Genomic DNA, 14,090 nt, shown 5'->3' with positions numbered 1-14,090 from the left:
CAACGGAATCAAATGCACCCTCAGCATGTTCGCAGATGACACCAAGCAAAGTGATACAGTCAATACACTGGAGAAAAGAGAAGCGCCAAGCTATCCAGAGGGACTTGGACAGGCTGGAGAAGTGGGCCCATGAGAATCAAATGAGGTTCAACAAGGCTGACTGCAAGGTGTTGTGCTTTGGCCAGGGCAATCCCAGGTATTTATTACAAATGGAGGGAAGAACTCCTTCAGAGCAGCCCTGAAGCAAAGGACTTGGAGGTCCTCGCAGATGAGAAGCCGTATATGAGCCAGCTGTATGCTCTTGCAACCTATATCCTGGGCTCCATCAGGAGAGGGGTGGCCATCAGGGAGAGGGAGGTGACTGTCCCCCTCTACTTGGCTTTGTGAGGCCTCTTCTGGAGTACTGTGTCCAGGCCTGGAGCCCCCAGTACAAGAAAGACAAAGAGCTGTTGGAGGAGACCAGAGGAGGGCCACAAAGATGATCTGGGGGCTGGAGCATCTCCCCTACGAAGAAAGATTGAGGGAACTGGGCTTTATTAGCTCAGTTAAGAGAAGGCTCTATTGAGACCTTATTGTGGCCTTCCAACACTTGAAGGGAGTGTTGGAGGGGCAATGGCTGTTTGTGAGAGTGGGTAGGACCAGGGAGGGAATGGTTTTAAACTGAGACAGGTGAGATTCTATGATTCACAGAATCACAGAATCATAGGGATTGGACGGGACCTCCAGAGAGCTTCGAGTACAACCCCTTCCACAGCAGGTTCCCTACACCAGGTCACACAAGTAGGTGTTTTGAATATCTCCAGAGAAGGAGACACAACAGCCCCCCCTGGGCAGCCTGTTCCAGTGCTCCATCACCCTCACTGTAAAGTTCTTGCGCTCATTCGTGTGGAACTTCCTATGCTCCAGTTTCTCACCATTTGTCCTGTCTCCACACACTGCTGAAAAGAGTTTTGCCTCACCACTTTGCCTCCCACACCTCAGATATTTATAGACCTAGATCAGGACCCCTCTCAGTCTTCTTTTCTCAAGGCTAAACAGACCCAGTTCACTTAGCCTTTCTTCATAGGGAAGATGTTCCAGATTCTATGATCTTGTTTTCCCAAGCCAGCCCAGAGCCACCAGTTTCCCTCAGGAAACTCAGAAATCTCTACACAGCTTTTTCATGATTTAATGCATTTGTGGCTGGCTGTATTATTCCTATACTTGCAGTTAGCCTCACATACTCGCACACAGTTAATTTATCACTGGCTATCCAAATGAATCTATTGTTTTAATAAACTACACTACTCAATAATCTAGCCATAGGAGTTCTCACTGGGCATGGTCAAACTCCTCAAGAAAGCCCTTGTGAGAGCCCATTTAAAAATGACCATTTAAAAGGCCAATTGGGCAGTGTGCCATTTTGAATATGTAATTGTGAACGTTCATACTTTGAATGCAACCAGATATATAGCACCAAACTGGGCATCACTCAGAATCTAAGCTCAGCTATCCCCAGCCCCTCTGATATCTGAGAACAAGCTGGAATACAAGAAGGTTTATTTTCCACCAAACATCTCTGTCTTTTCCATGCAAAATCCACTGAAAAAGAATTAGAGTTCAGCCTACCAAGTGCTACTTTGCAGAGCTGCACAAGACATTGAAAAGTATGTCCAAAGTGCCTGCTGGATTAGCATAGCTAATTTTTTCCAGTACAAATCCATGTGTGAACAGTCAGAAACAGACTGCTTCAGGTAGTGGAAAATCTTTTAAGAAGAGAATTTCAGGCACATTCATACAAAAAAAAAAAAAAAGATTTTATGTGTGCCGAAAGCTGATTCATTAGAACTATATTTCAAGAATACTTCAAGCGTTTGGAAAAGTCACTGAAATCAGACCTGCTGACATCCAAGGCCAATGTATACTGCGTGCTCCAAGCTATAACAGCAGTTATGACCTGAAAAAGGGAGGGTGGTTTTTTTAGGATAGATTCTAGTACTGGCTAAAGAGGAGAGTTGTAAGTCTGTGCACAGTAAGGGCAGATATCAATGTAAATAACTTGTAAGAAAAAAAAAAAAAGGCCTGATTAATACTTCTAATACTTCTTTTTTTTTTTTCTTTTCTTAATTCTATGTACCCATTCTTCTTGTTAAAGCCTGATAATACAAAGCAGATTATGTTTTTCTGCTGTATTATAAATAAGCATATTGGGGCATGAATCATTGTAGAATTTATCATCATCTTTTGAAGAACTGAAGTTGATGTTCAAGTAAAATGAAAGATTTAAATATACGATTTACATACGCTGTCTGCTAAAATACAATGAATGCTATGCTGCCTTCTCCCCTTTACCATTATTGTTCAACTTGACACCATTCTCCTTTTGAATTTTTCCCTTCCTGTTTGGTCAATATAGAAGCAGAAGATCAAAACAAAGAGAAAATATCTTACCTGAGAACTTATTATGGTAGAGAAATTCCATTTGCAGTCTTTGTCCAGCTTTCTTGGCTAATAAGTATGGAGTACTGTAAACAGGATCACCAGTAGCACACATGACATCAGCCCCACTGAAAAGCAGCATCAGAGTTTCTAGCACATCTTGCTTAACTACAGCAGCACACAGGGCCTTATCATATAGAAGGAAAATAATTAGGTTTAAAGTAGAAAATTATACGCAACAAGTACTTGTAATTTACATGCAAATTCACATTCAATATAGATCCTCTTCATTCTCTAGTTCCATAAACATTGGGAATCAGCTTATATATAAATCAAGCTTATAAACCATAAAGAGCTATTCTACTTCCGGTAGTTAGCAGTTACAGTACAAAAGTCTTGTATAACTGCTATCAATAAATTAATAATAATAAATGTGTTATTTTTCAAAGACAAATATTTCCCCACAAAGTCTAAAAATAATTCCTGATTCCCATGAAATGCAGAAAACCTAAATTCAAAATATACAGAGAGATGGCTATATGTTTTGACTAGATGTTTTCCAAAGGTGGCAGTATTTTAAATACCTTTGCTTTGACTTGTTCTATATATAACAACTCCAACATTGTTTTGCCACAGTATATATATATATATTTAAAATGTGAGACAGCTCTAGTTCATAGTAGCATAGAATCCTTAGAGTTGGAAGGGACCTCTGAAGGCCACCTAGTCCAACTCCCCTGCAATGAACAGGAACTCACCCAGGCCTTATCCAGCCTTGCCTTGAAAGTCTCCAAGGACAGGACATCAACCACAACACTAAGGTAACCTGTTCCAGTGCCTCACCACTCTCTCTAGTTCAAAGCACAGTTACCTTCAAATGACATCACCTCTCCACAGTCTCTGTATATTCTTTGAGACAGTTTCACTAGTATGTAATTGAATGAATTAGCTCTGTAATATGTATGCATTATTAACTTCTCCATAATCAAAAACCTTAAGCGGTCATGACTGAAATCAGGAGATAGTACAAGTCAGTCAAATGGACAAAAAGCTGTGCAGAAGTGATAATTAGCATTTTCCACTTTATAACCATAGGCAATTTAGTTGTATTATTTGTGCAAAAGCAAACATCAGAACTCACGTTTTTCATCATTTAATTAATTTTAGCTTATTTCATTTCCAGTTAACTACAAGCCACTACGAAAGCATGCATGAGCTACTGCTGATAACACCGAATCATCTAATGTATTGGAATGATAGATATCTGACATATAATACATTAAAAAACATTAAGAAGGAACCTAAAGAACTGAAGTGGGAATTTTCATCATTGAAGTGTGCATTGGGGGGGGAAAAAAAAAAAAAAAGAAGAAAAAAAAAAAGATGTGTCTTTGTTGATCACTCTGGAGTACTTATTACAGGTACAACATAGGTACCATAATCTTTTAAAACCAACTGGAAAAGTAAGAAGTGATGGAATGATTCCTGCAAAGGCTTCCCTAGTAGGATTTATTCAACTCTGAAGAGCTTATCCCTCAGGATTTTGAATTTGTTTCCTCAGCAGTTTAACAGAATGACTAAAACACACGCAGATACAATTCAGTACAGAGTTATGGTAAGAGCTAATTCATTCTGATGTTACCTTATTCAATTGTTCTTTGGTTTTGTAGGGAAAAGGTGCTTTCCTGAATTTTCCCTCTTTGTATTTTTGTGTAATGAATACAATCCTTTTCTCTGCAGGGGCATCCATGTGCAACTCTTCTTCTGGAGGAAGATTTCCTGCCCAAAAACTGTTCGCTCTCTTATTCCCAATGACGATAAAGAGCTGAATGAAGTTAAAGAGAAAACAAATATTATGAATGACTCTAAATAGTTTTCAGCCACTTTAAATGAAGGAAAAAATTGAAGAAGAGCAAATTGCCTGCAGAAGATTAAATGGGAGCCTTTCCCAGTTACTATGTTCATCTATAAATTAGTAATAAAGCCCATATCATAATTTTCCAGCAATAGCTACTACACTTCACAAAGCCAATCAGTTACAGTGCTTCAATAAATATTAGAAAATGCCAGTAGAAGGTTAGAGAAGACTAGCATTTCTTTTAAAGAAAATACCAATGACTCAACCCTTTCTAACAGCACCACTTCTAAACAGTCCAAACACGTAGCGAATTTCCCTTCTTCCTAAACCAATATCGTGCATCGTGACAACTCTTCAGAACCATCTCTGTTACTTTTCTCATTCCCAAAACTAGGTGCTTGATCCAGACAGTTATTAAAACAGCTATGTCTTAAAACTTCTTGTAAGTAAAGTGAAAAACTCTCATTCACTTGATTCCTTTCAAGATGTAAGAAAGAGTTAGAATAAGCCAACATACCTCAATTAGTTCATTGCTCCAAATGCTGGCATCCATTTTTAAACTCCTGACCTTTGAATCTCTTGGTCCTAAAGATCGGTGCTGTCCTACAAATACAACAGCATTTTTACTTAACTAGAACACTTAAACCAAGTTAACTCTACTCCTGAGCTTAAAAAATATATATATTTATTTAATGGAAACAGAACTATTCATGATTTTTAACAATTTATATACATGTCAAAATATAAAAGCAAAAAAAAAAAAAAAATCTTTGAAATACAAATTTTGTATGTTTGATTATAATTAACAAACAAAGGATTTTTCACATAGAATAGTTGGAAAAGTTTGTTTTGGAAACAAGACCTAGAGTTACACATTTAAATACAAAACATGACAGAATCAGATTTTTTGTGGTATCCAAAAATGCTTTCCTTATTGTCAGTAAAATAGGGCCTGATGTAATACTACAAATTTATGCACTGCAAATTGTTATCTTTTAGAATGCAGCAATGCAAAAGCAAACCATTTACCAGGAAATGCTAGTGTGTCTTGATTTCTACTAATTGTGGAGGATTGTTCATCTGTGGAAACCAAACAACTTACAAACCATCATTTTTGCATGAAAGTGTTTTAGAATAAGAATGTACTTGATATTAAAAAAAGTTATATTCATTTTTTTGTTTGTCAAAACTTCCAAAGGATTGGCACCTCAAAAATAAAAAAAGCCAATTCAAGGACATAAACAGATATGCAAATATGACATTTTGTAGAACCCACACAGACTCTCATTAATTACTCTACCTGCACACTTCTTACAAATGACAACACAGAGATTGATGGATGCCCAATCAGGATTGGGAGCTTTACAGTCAGCACAGCTTCTGTTGGATTCATTGAACCAAATCTTCTCAGCTACTTCATAATCAGACAGAGTTTCTGCTATCGATTGCTGCAGTGCTTCAATCCAGTCTTGTTTCTCTCTTTCCGATTCTGCTGTAAAGCTGAAACAATTGACTTTCCTGCATTATTGATCTTTACTTTAAAGCCCAATTAAACAGAACCTGTAGTTTCTTATTTCTTACATTTATATCTGAAATCTCTGTTAAAAAAAAAATAAAATTCCACTACATGTGTATAAATAGAAATTATTTTTTATTTTCACCAATGAAATTTTCCTCAGTCTTTGTTTTGTTATCAATTAAAACACTGCTAGCATGAGCTACACAGCTTTTATAACATTTGTTATATTTCTGAGTTACTTTCAACATAGTTTAATAAAAAAAAGGTCAACATAACCAGTATAGCCTGATTTTTTTCAAAAAAAAAAAAAAAAGCATAAAACAACCACAACAAACTTAATAAGTTACTAAAGAATAAGAGCAGACATTACCTAATAGAAAAAAATTACCTTCCTTTTAAATTGATCTGTTTTGCAAAATAGAAATAATGATAAGTGACCATTAATATGGTGATGGGTAGGAGAAAGTCAAAGATCTACTTATCCTACAAACATACCACAGACACAAATCATTGATCAAGACTAACTTACTTGTTCTCTAGGCCACTGAGAATGAAAGAACACTGTCTGCAATTCAGCCACCTTTCTCAAGGTTAACACTTGAGAACATATACACAGAGAACATAGCAATTTCTTCTGCTCTTGCATTACTAAAATTTCACTAAAGAAAAACTACCACACTTAAGGAAAAAAAAAGTTTTATTTTATTATATACTTCTATTCTCTTAAAAAAATCATTGCAAGTCACAGCATCAACAAAAGGAAAGTTTTCTACTGATTTCAACAGAAGATTTTTATGAAGGATAGTACATACTCAATTCTTTCCTTTAAAAATAAAATCCTTAATATTAGATGAATGCAGAAGGATTTCACTACTGTAGCTTATCATAAAGATGAAGGAGTTTTTATTTTCTTCTGCCTTAGCATAAAACAAACAAACAAAAAAAAAATGGCGACAAAAATACTCATTTGTGAACACTGGATGTCTAGTTAGGGAGGCAAAAGATGAAACTAAAAGTTAAAAAGTGGTGAGAAAAAGAAAAGGCAAGCATTTTTAATAAAAATGTTACCCTTTCATTAACTGGGTTATGTTAGTACCACATGAAGTAACATTTTTCAGCAAATTATCTATATATTTTGTACTTTAATAATATTAATAGCATTAGTTATATAACTTAATATAAAATATTGCTGTTATTAATATTGAAGATCTCACCTGAAGCTTTTATAAGGAGTAATAATTTCAAAAGATTGTTTTGCAGCCCGATCCACTTGTTTCACATTTGCCACATTCATAGGGATTAAGGTGATACCAAATCCTGTCTTAAAGTCCTAAGGAAAAGGTAATAAAGTTTGAGTGGTTATTATTCAATAGCAAACATACAGAACAACTAAATCAACAAAGTCCAAAAATCCAACAACAGCGATATAATTTTTGGCCACAGCATGCAGGACTCCTCCTAATTCATTAGGGGATAAAAAAGTCTATATGAAATTACAGTCAAGCATTATCCTTCTAGTTACTAAAATGACTTTGGTTGATTGTAAGAAACGCACTGCAGCTATTAATAAAGAAAAAAATTTAAATGGCTACAAGAAGTTGCTGATGGAAATGGAAGAATCTGTCTTAAATAGTACTTCCGTGGCCAGATAATTTTTATAGAACTAAGTCCTTTTCACTGACAGCAGTCTGCTTTGAAATAGACTGATTTTAAGAGAATTGATTACAAATCTTCACTGCTCATGCTTCTGATTTATTACATGAATTAAGCATCTCAATCATGTCTTTGAAAAAAGTTCTGTACAACAAATTAAACGGACTAGGATTTACTAGTGGTCTAACTCTTAGAAATACTAAGCATGTTTAGTTTAAACCAGTCACTTTTTCCACTGTGAAACAAAACAAAATAAAGATCAGTCTTGAAGTAACGCAGTCAGGAAATCACAGCCTCTCTTAAATGGACACATTTTTGAACTATATTAACATATTTCTGAACTATTTTGGAAAACTTTGGTATTTCCTTCTGAAACTAATTTACAAGGTCATCTAATAGCAGTCATCTCACATGTAATTCACAAGAGGCAAGGGGAACACAGAGGAGTTTTCTTCCGACCATCAGGTAGCACTTCTGTACTGCGTGGGTGGCTAAGCACTGGCATGGGCTGCCCAGAGATATTGAGAGGTCTCCACTTCGGAGATCTTGAGGAGAAACCAGGACTTGGATTCTGGGCAACCTCAAAGGATTCAAGTGGACCTGTCAGGGGAAGGGTGATGGGAGTGGACCTCCAGAATTCCCCTTTCAACCTCAACCTTCTGTGGTTTCTGGGAATACTAGTGTAATTCCTGGATACATTAATTACATCAGAAACAAAACCAGGAGCTACCTCACTCAAGCCCTCACCATCTGCAACATGCTCACTTTGTTACTTCTCATATAACATGTAGCTGAGTGTGACCCGAAAAAAAAAACCACCCGAGTAATGGAGGGGATTAGCTTCAGCAGAGATACCTGCCTGTGAAGTAGCTGTTTTTCTAGTAAAAATTTACCGAAGCAGACATCACCAGCAATTTTCCTTTCATGAGATTTTCAAAGTTCATAACGGCATTAAAGCTTACACAGAGAGTACACGTCAAAAAACTCTTTTCACTTCATTCAACTATTTCAAGGAAGAGCAAATAAAAAATATTGCCTTTAGCCATGACTGGAAAGGCTAAATCTAACAGAAGATACAAATAAGAGTTCATGCATTTCAGCATAAAAATATATAAAAAGTAATAACTTGTCAGTAAGTACTCAGGATTAACCACTCTTCACATAGTCATTTCTTAGATATTTCTTTCCTTTACTCTCATATCCTGCAACAAACATATCTTTATTCTTCCCTCTGATCTTCCATTCCTTTCTCCTGCAGTTTTTCTTTAAAACAATGGTTTTGATGCTGACATAGCTGCTTTAGAAGAGAACAGAGAGCCTTGTGAAGCCTACACAGTCTCTAATTCATCCTCAAAGACTTGGTTCTATGGGAAAAGACTAGGCAGAATAATCTGTTTTGGAGCATGAACTTGACAGCATGCACTGCAGCAATGAAGCATTCAGACATGACCAGCAAGAAAAACAAACAAACAAACAAACCAAAAAAAGATGGAGGAAAGATGACTGAAATAAGAACTACCATATTTAGCCAGATCAAAAGTTCTGGCACTAGCAACAGTCATAAAAAGAATGTAAATAAAAGAAGGTACATCCTCATCTTCCCAAATAAGCTTCCAGCAATCTAGGGACTTCCAGCTCAGAAAACCCATGAACAATTAGCTACAGTCAAGAAATCACACTTAATAGCCATTGACAGCCACATCCTCAAGGAATTTAAACAAATGCATGCTTTAAGGCCTCCACAGCATACTTCATAAATTTCCAAAATGTCAATCATAGGGGGAAAAAAAAGTATTTCTTTTTGAGAAACTGAATTTCACTGTTGGAGAAAGTAGGTAAACTTTACTTATCTACTTATTTCTTACTATACCATACTGAAAATCTCTATCCCGTATTTCCTACAACCTATTCTATTTCAAGCTCTTTTCAATGTCCTATGCAAAGCTGCAATTGTGAAGATAGAGAAGCAGAAGCAACCCATTCTGCTCAATACCCCAGCTGTCGCTGCCATCCCAGTCCTTCTGGCTTTTGGGCAGCCCACTTGTTGTTCATTCAGACAGCTACACCCAGCAGCACCCTTCAAGCAAAAAGGAAGCACTCTGTAGGCATTAGAACTCACACACACATTTGCTGTAATTACAGCAACTACTCAAACAGCAAAGTTTGTTGTACTTAAACCCAAGTACACAGAACTTCACAATAACTCAGAAATACACATTGAGTTTAAAATCTCTTAGGAGGCACACCAACCCTCACAAAAAAACCCTCCAAAACCCTCCCAAGTAAGTAAAAAAAATCCCACTGAAAATAACTATTCTCAAGTTTTAAATTCTGTGACTGTTTAAGAACTGAACTGCAGCAAGAGAAATGTTGGAAAGGTTAAGAAATTAGAAATGAGGAATGTGATTTTTCAGAACTGAATGTGGTGGAAAATGAACCAATTTCATCTGTACATTAAAGTGAAGTTATTTCTGTAATGGTGTAAACAAACTCTTTTTGGTAACTATCCACTTGGCTTAAACCAAGCTTGGTGAGTGACAGGTACACTGGAATCTACTTTTCACGGTTCAGAATTATATGCTTTCAAGAGCACAGTCTTGTTCTCTCCTTCATACACAGAAGTGGGAATTGGTATAGGGAAGAAAGAACTGCTCCACTTCGAAAGATAAATTCATTCATTCTGAGTGCACAGGAGGACAATAGGGCCATTCAAGCACTATACAAAATGTACTGGCAGCAAGACCAAGCTGCATCTTTTTGGAATACGAATTGTTTCACTCCTACACACTGAAAGCTCATTGTTCCAGAAAGATTCAACTGTGTAAGACTTTCTGACAAACAACGAGAAGTTTATGATTCAAAAAATACACAGGAAACTTTTCTTTTTTAAATACGCATAGAATAGATGAAGACGTTTAAGATAGGTCTCAATATGTTTGAGCAGAGATTGAAAAAACTACAAGAGTTTCCATAAAAATTTCTTTTTAGAAATAATCATAGATCAAAGGTACTCACTAAACAGCACAATAAACTACATGCTAAAAATATTAACATTGAATGTAGCCAAATATGTGGAAAGTACTGGCTTTCTGATAAGATGTTGTTCCTATCTGAAGGATAAACGATTATAACATGTGAGTCCTGTTGTCATTATCTTCCTTGTTTGAAATACACAGAATCTATAAAAATCTAGTTGAACCTAAACTACAGAAATATATAACCTAATTTATTAGAATACATTTAAAGCACATATATAAACTGCACAGCAATGAGCTAAACAACTTTCTGTTATCTAGTATCTTTTCATAGGCAAAATCTACACTTTTTATAGAAAAAATTAGTAGGAGGCTTTATTAACATTTCTTTGATTCTTTCTGGATGAGATTCAAGAAGCTTCAAAATTAACCTATTTTTCTACTATATCACCAGTTCCATTTTACAGGCCCAGAAATATACACTGAGGATAATGAAAGATTAGCCACATTTATGAATAAAATCACACAACTAAATCTAAAACATGGTTAATTCTCAGAGTTCCTGAACACTTAAAACTTCTGGTATGCTGTCTTAAAAAAAACAAGCCTTATCTTATGAAACGATAACACAAATGTGGGATCAGGGGGTTACTAGTCCGGCTCTCAAAGAACAGGTTTTCTCTATAAATGCACCAGTCTTCTTCCCAGAAAGTATAAAATTTGATCATTTTTGTTCCCATCCAGTCACTTTTGCATAAGTAAAACTTGGTCTGGCATGCTTGTTATCTAAAATGGTTAAGTCTGAATTCATCCAAACACAGAAGATCTAGAGCTGCTGTTTGTGTTCCTTGCCTTTTACATTTTAGCAATTGTATTCCTGTCTTTGAGTGCTCAGGCTTGTACAAATGTAATATTTGCACAGTCTACAAGTTGACTAAAGTGAAATAAGCACTGTCTATGGTAAAACGTCACAAAACAAAACAAGCAAACAAAATGAAAACTGCAAATAAACAATCAGCATAATTACACGTTTACCCTTTCTTTTCACATAAAAGTCCTTCGAAATAACTACAAGTTTTATTTTAAAGGTTAACTATAATATTTTCACATCAGAAATATCACAACACATTTTCATCTCAGGTTTTTGCTAGAGGATTAAAGGGATAGAAGCAACAGCACAGCACAGGAAAACTGCTGCCATGATTTTGATATATATATATATGCGTGTATGTATGTAATACAGTAAATGTAATGAAGTACAGAACTCTTTAGTGTATACTGAAAATACCCCACTTCTGGAAACTGAGTGTCCTCAGTACACAGCAATTTTCTTTCAGTGAGATCACTGTCCTTGTTTTTTGTTGTTGTTGTCTTTGGTTGTTAGATCTTGGGACTGTACATTACTCTGTGGGATAGGATGTGGTATGCACACACATGTATGCCTATGACACCGTTAACAGTAGGAAATGCAGTATAATGCTACAAGAGAAATACACTTCATATTTATGTGTATATGTGTTTATTTATGCACTCTTCTTTTAAACAATATTTTCTACTATCCTACTTCCTGTTTTTAAAAGGCCCACCCATATCTGCAGTTGTACCTTTATACACAGCAGATTTTGACATTTAATCACTGTGACTTTGATAGGAGTTTCAAATCGTGACCCTGTACATTTCCTTTAACCTATTCTTGATATATGCAAGAGGTCTTCAGGTTTGCTTTGAGGAAGCAACTACAATGTTTGTGACAATTAAACTAAGATTTATTTCTGAATGACCTGAGAAGTCCTCTAATAATTTAACACGATTTAGACTTATCCTTCATTCTAGACCTATGGCACTTGATTCACTTCAAAAAGTCAAATTATTCCACAGAGATTAAAAGCAAAGAACTAGAATCCTTCAGATAAAGCAATCAGCTTTCTTCCCTCTCTCCTTTAATTGGAAGTACAGAGTTCACCCATTCTAGCTTGTAAGGAAGGCTAATTTCTCCACCAGGTGAGAAAAAAGTTTCCATTTTAATAAGAAAATTAAGATAAAAATAATTATCAGAACCTGAGAATCAGTGACTAGTAGCACAGAAACTGCTTTGATGATATTAATGCTTCTCTCCATGAATTAATATTGATCTCCCCTACTTTTAAACCACACTTAGCGACCCCATTTACCTGTCATCTGGCTTTTCAAATCTTTAGAAAATTACGTCCCTTAACATAGGAAAAAAATCTTTAAACATAAATTTTAGATGATATTTAAACATCATGGGCTGGAATCAAAACTGCAATGAGTAAATACAGATGCACTCTTTTATAGTCTTCTTAATGAGGTCTCAAAATAAAACCTCAACGAAGCATACAGTATATAATTATACAAATAAGAAAATGATGTTTAAAGAACTTGAAGTTTACCGACCTGAGTCCTGATGAGAAAGATTCTGTAGCTTTGTGCACATCCATTATGATATCAATTTTATGTTCTTAACTAAGTAAAATTCCTGTTCCATAATAGAACAATCTGAAAATGTTTTTGAAATCAGAGCCTGAATCATTTTGTAACAATGACCTGACATCAGTAATTTGAGAGGGTAAAAAACAAGAAGAAAGCAAATGGTGAGAGTGAGAAAGGACACTTCAGGTTAGCTCTAGTGAGTGCCATGCACTGTAGGTTCGTTTGCAGTGAAGTGTACTGGATACGCTACTTTCATTACACTATAAAGAAATATAGTATATATATTTTGAGATGGAACTATGATGTAATCCAGTACTTAAGTAGAAACTATTGAGAGATTACGTTCAAAAACTTCTTCCTGAATAACATGTTGAGCTAGCTACACTCCTAGATGCAACTTTTCACAGAATCACAGAATGACCTGGGTTGGAAGGGACCTCAAAGATCATGAAGCTCAAATCCCCCTGCCTGGCAGGGCCACCAAACGTCCATGTTTACTAGATCAGGTTGCCCAGGGTCCTGTCCAACCTGGTCTTGAACACCTCCAGGGACAGGGCATCCACAACCTCCCCGGGCAGCCCATTCCAGGACCTCACCACTCTCCTAGTTAAGAACTTCCTCCTAACATCCAACCTAAATCTTCCTTCTTTCAACTTAAAACCATTTCCCCTTGTACTACTATTATCGGCCCTTTCAAAGAGTTTACTCCCCTCCTGATCATAGGTTCCCTTCAGATACTGAAAGGCTGCAATGAGGTCACCCCACAGCCTTCTTTTCTTCAGGCTGAACAAGCCCAGCTCCCTCAGCCTGTCTTCATAGGGGAGGTGCTCCAGCCCCCTGATCATCTTCATCACCCTCCTCTGGACCCTTTCCAACAGCTCTATGTCTTTCTTGTACTGAGGGCTCCACACATGGACACCTTGCACTTTGCCATGTTGGATCTCGTTAAGTTCACCCAGGCCCACCTTTCAAATCTGTCAAGGTCTCTCTGAATGGCATCCCTTCCTTCCTCTGTGTCAACCACAGCATTCAGCTTAGTGTCATCAGCAAACTTGCTGAAGGTGCACTCAATTCCATTATCGATGTCATTTATGAAGATGTTAAAGAGCACTGGTCCCAAGACAGATTCCTGGGGGGACATCGCTCGTTACTGGCCTCCACCTGGAGATAGAACCATTGATCACCACCCTCTGTCTGCAGCCTTTCAACCAATTTT

The 14,090-nt window shown here is 36.5% G+C and overlaps 1 protein-coding gene across 5 annotated transcripts in view; it reads right to left on the bottom strand.

The window, feature by feature from the left end:
- ARAP2 (ArfGAP with RhoGAP domain, ankyrin repeat and PH domain 2) overlaps nt 1-14,090 on the bottom strand; it is a 115,387-nt gene that overhangs the window by 55,184 nt on the left and 46,113 nt on the right. For all 5 annotated transcript variants that reach the window (XM_032444250.1, XM_015862521.2, XM_015862518.2 and 2 more), the window contains 5 exons: nt 7,010-7,125; nt 5,577-5,776; nt 4,794-4,879; nt 4,061-4,243; nt 2,431-2,605 (listed from right to left, as the gene is read on the bottom strand). In XM_032444250.1, coding sequence (XP_032300141.1) covers nt 2,431-2,605; nt 4,061-4,243; nt 4,794-4,879; nt 5,577-5,776; nt 7,010-7,125 — 760 coding nt within the window. The remainder of the gene's footprint in view (nt 1-2,430; nt 2,606-4,060; nt 4,244-4,793; nt 4,880-5,576; nt 5,777-7,009; nt 7,126-14,090) is intronic.

The sequence above is a fragment of the Coturnix japonica genome, chromosome 4 (genome assembly GCF_001577835.2).
Source record: "Coturnix japonica isolate 7356 chromosome 4, Coturnix japonica 2.1, whole genome shotgun sequence".
NCBI classification, from domain to species: Eukaryota; Metazoa; Chordata; class Aves; order Galliformes; family Phasianidae; genus Coturnix; species Coturnix japonica.
The sequence above is the reverse complement of the archived record's forward strand: the minus strand, read 5'-3'. Positions and strand labels throughout refer to the sequence as shown.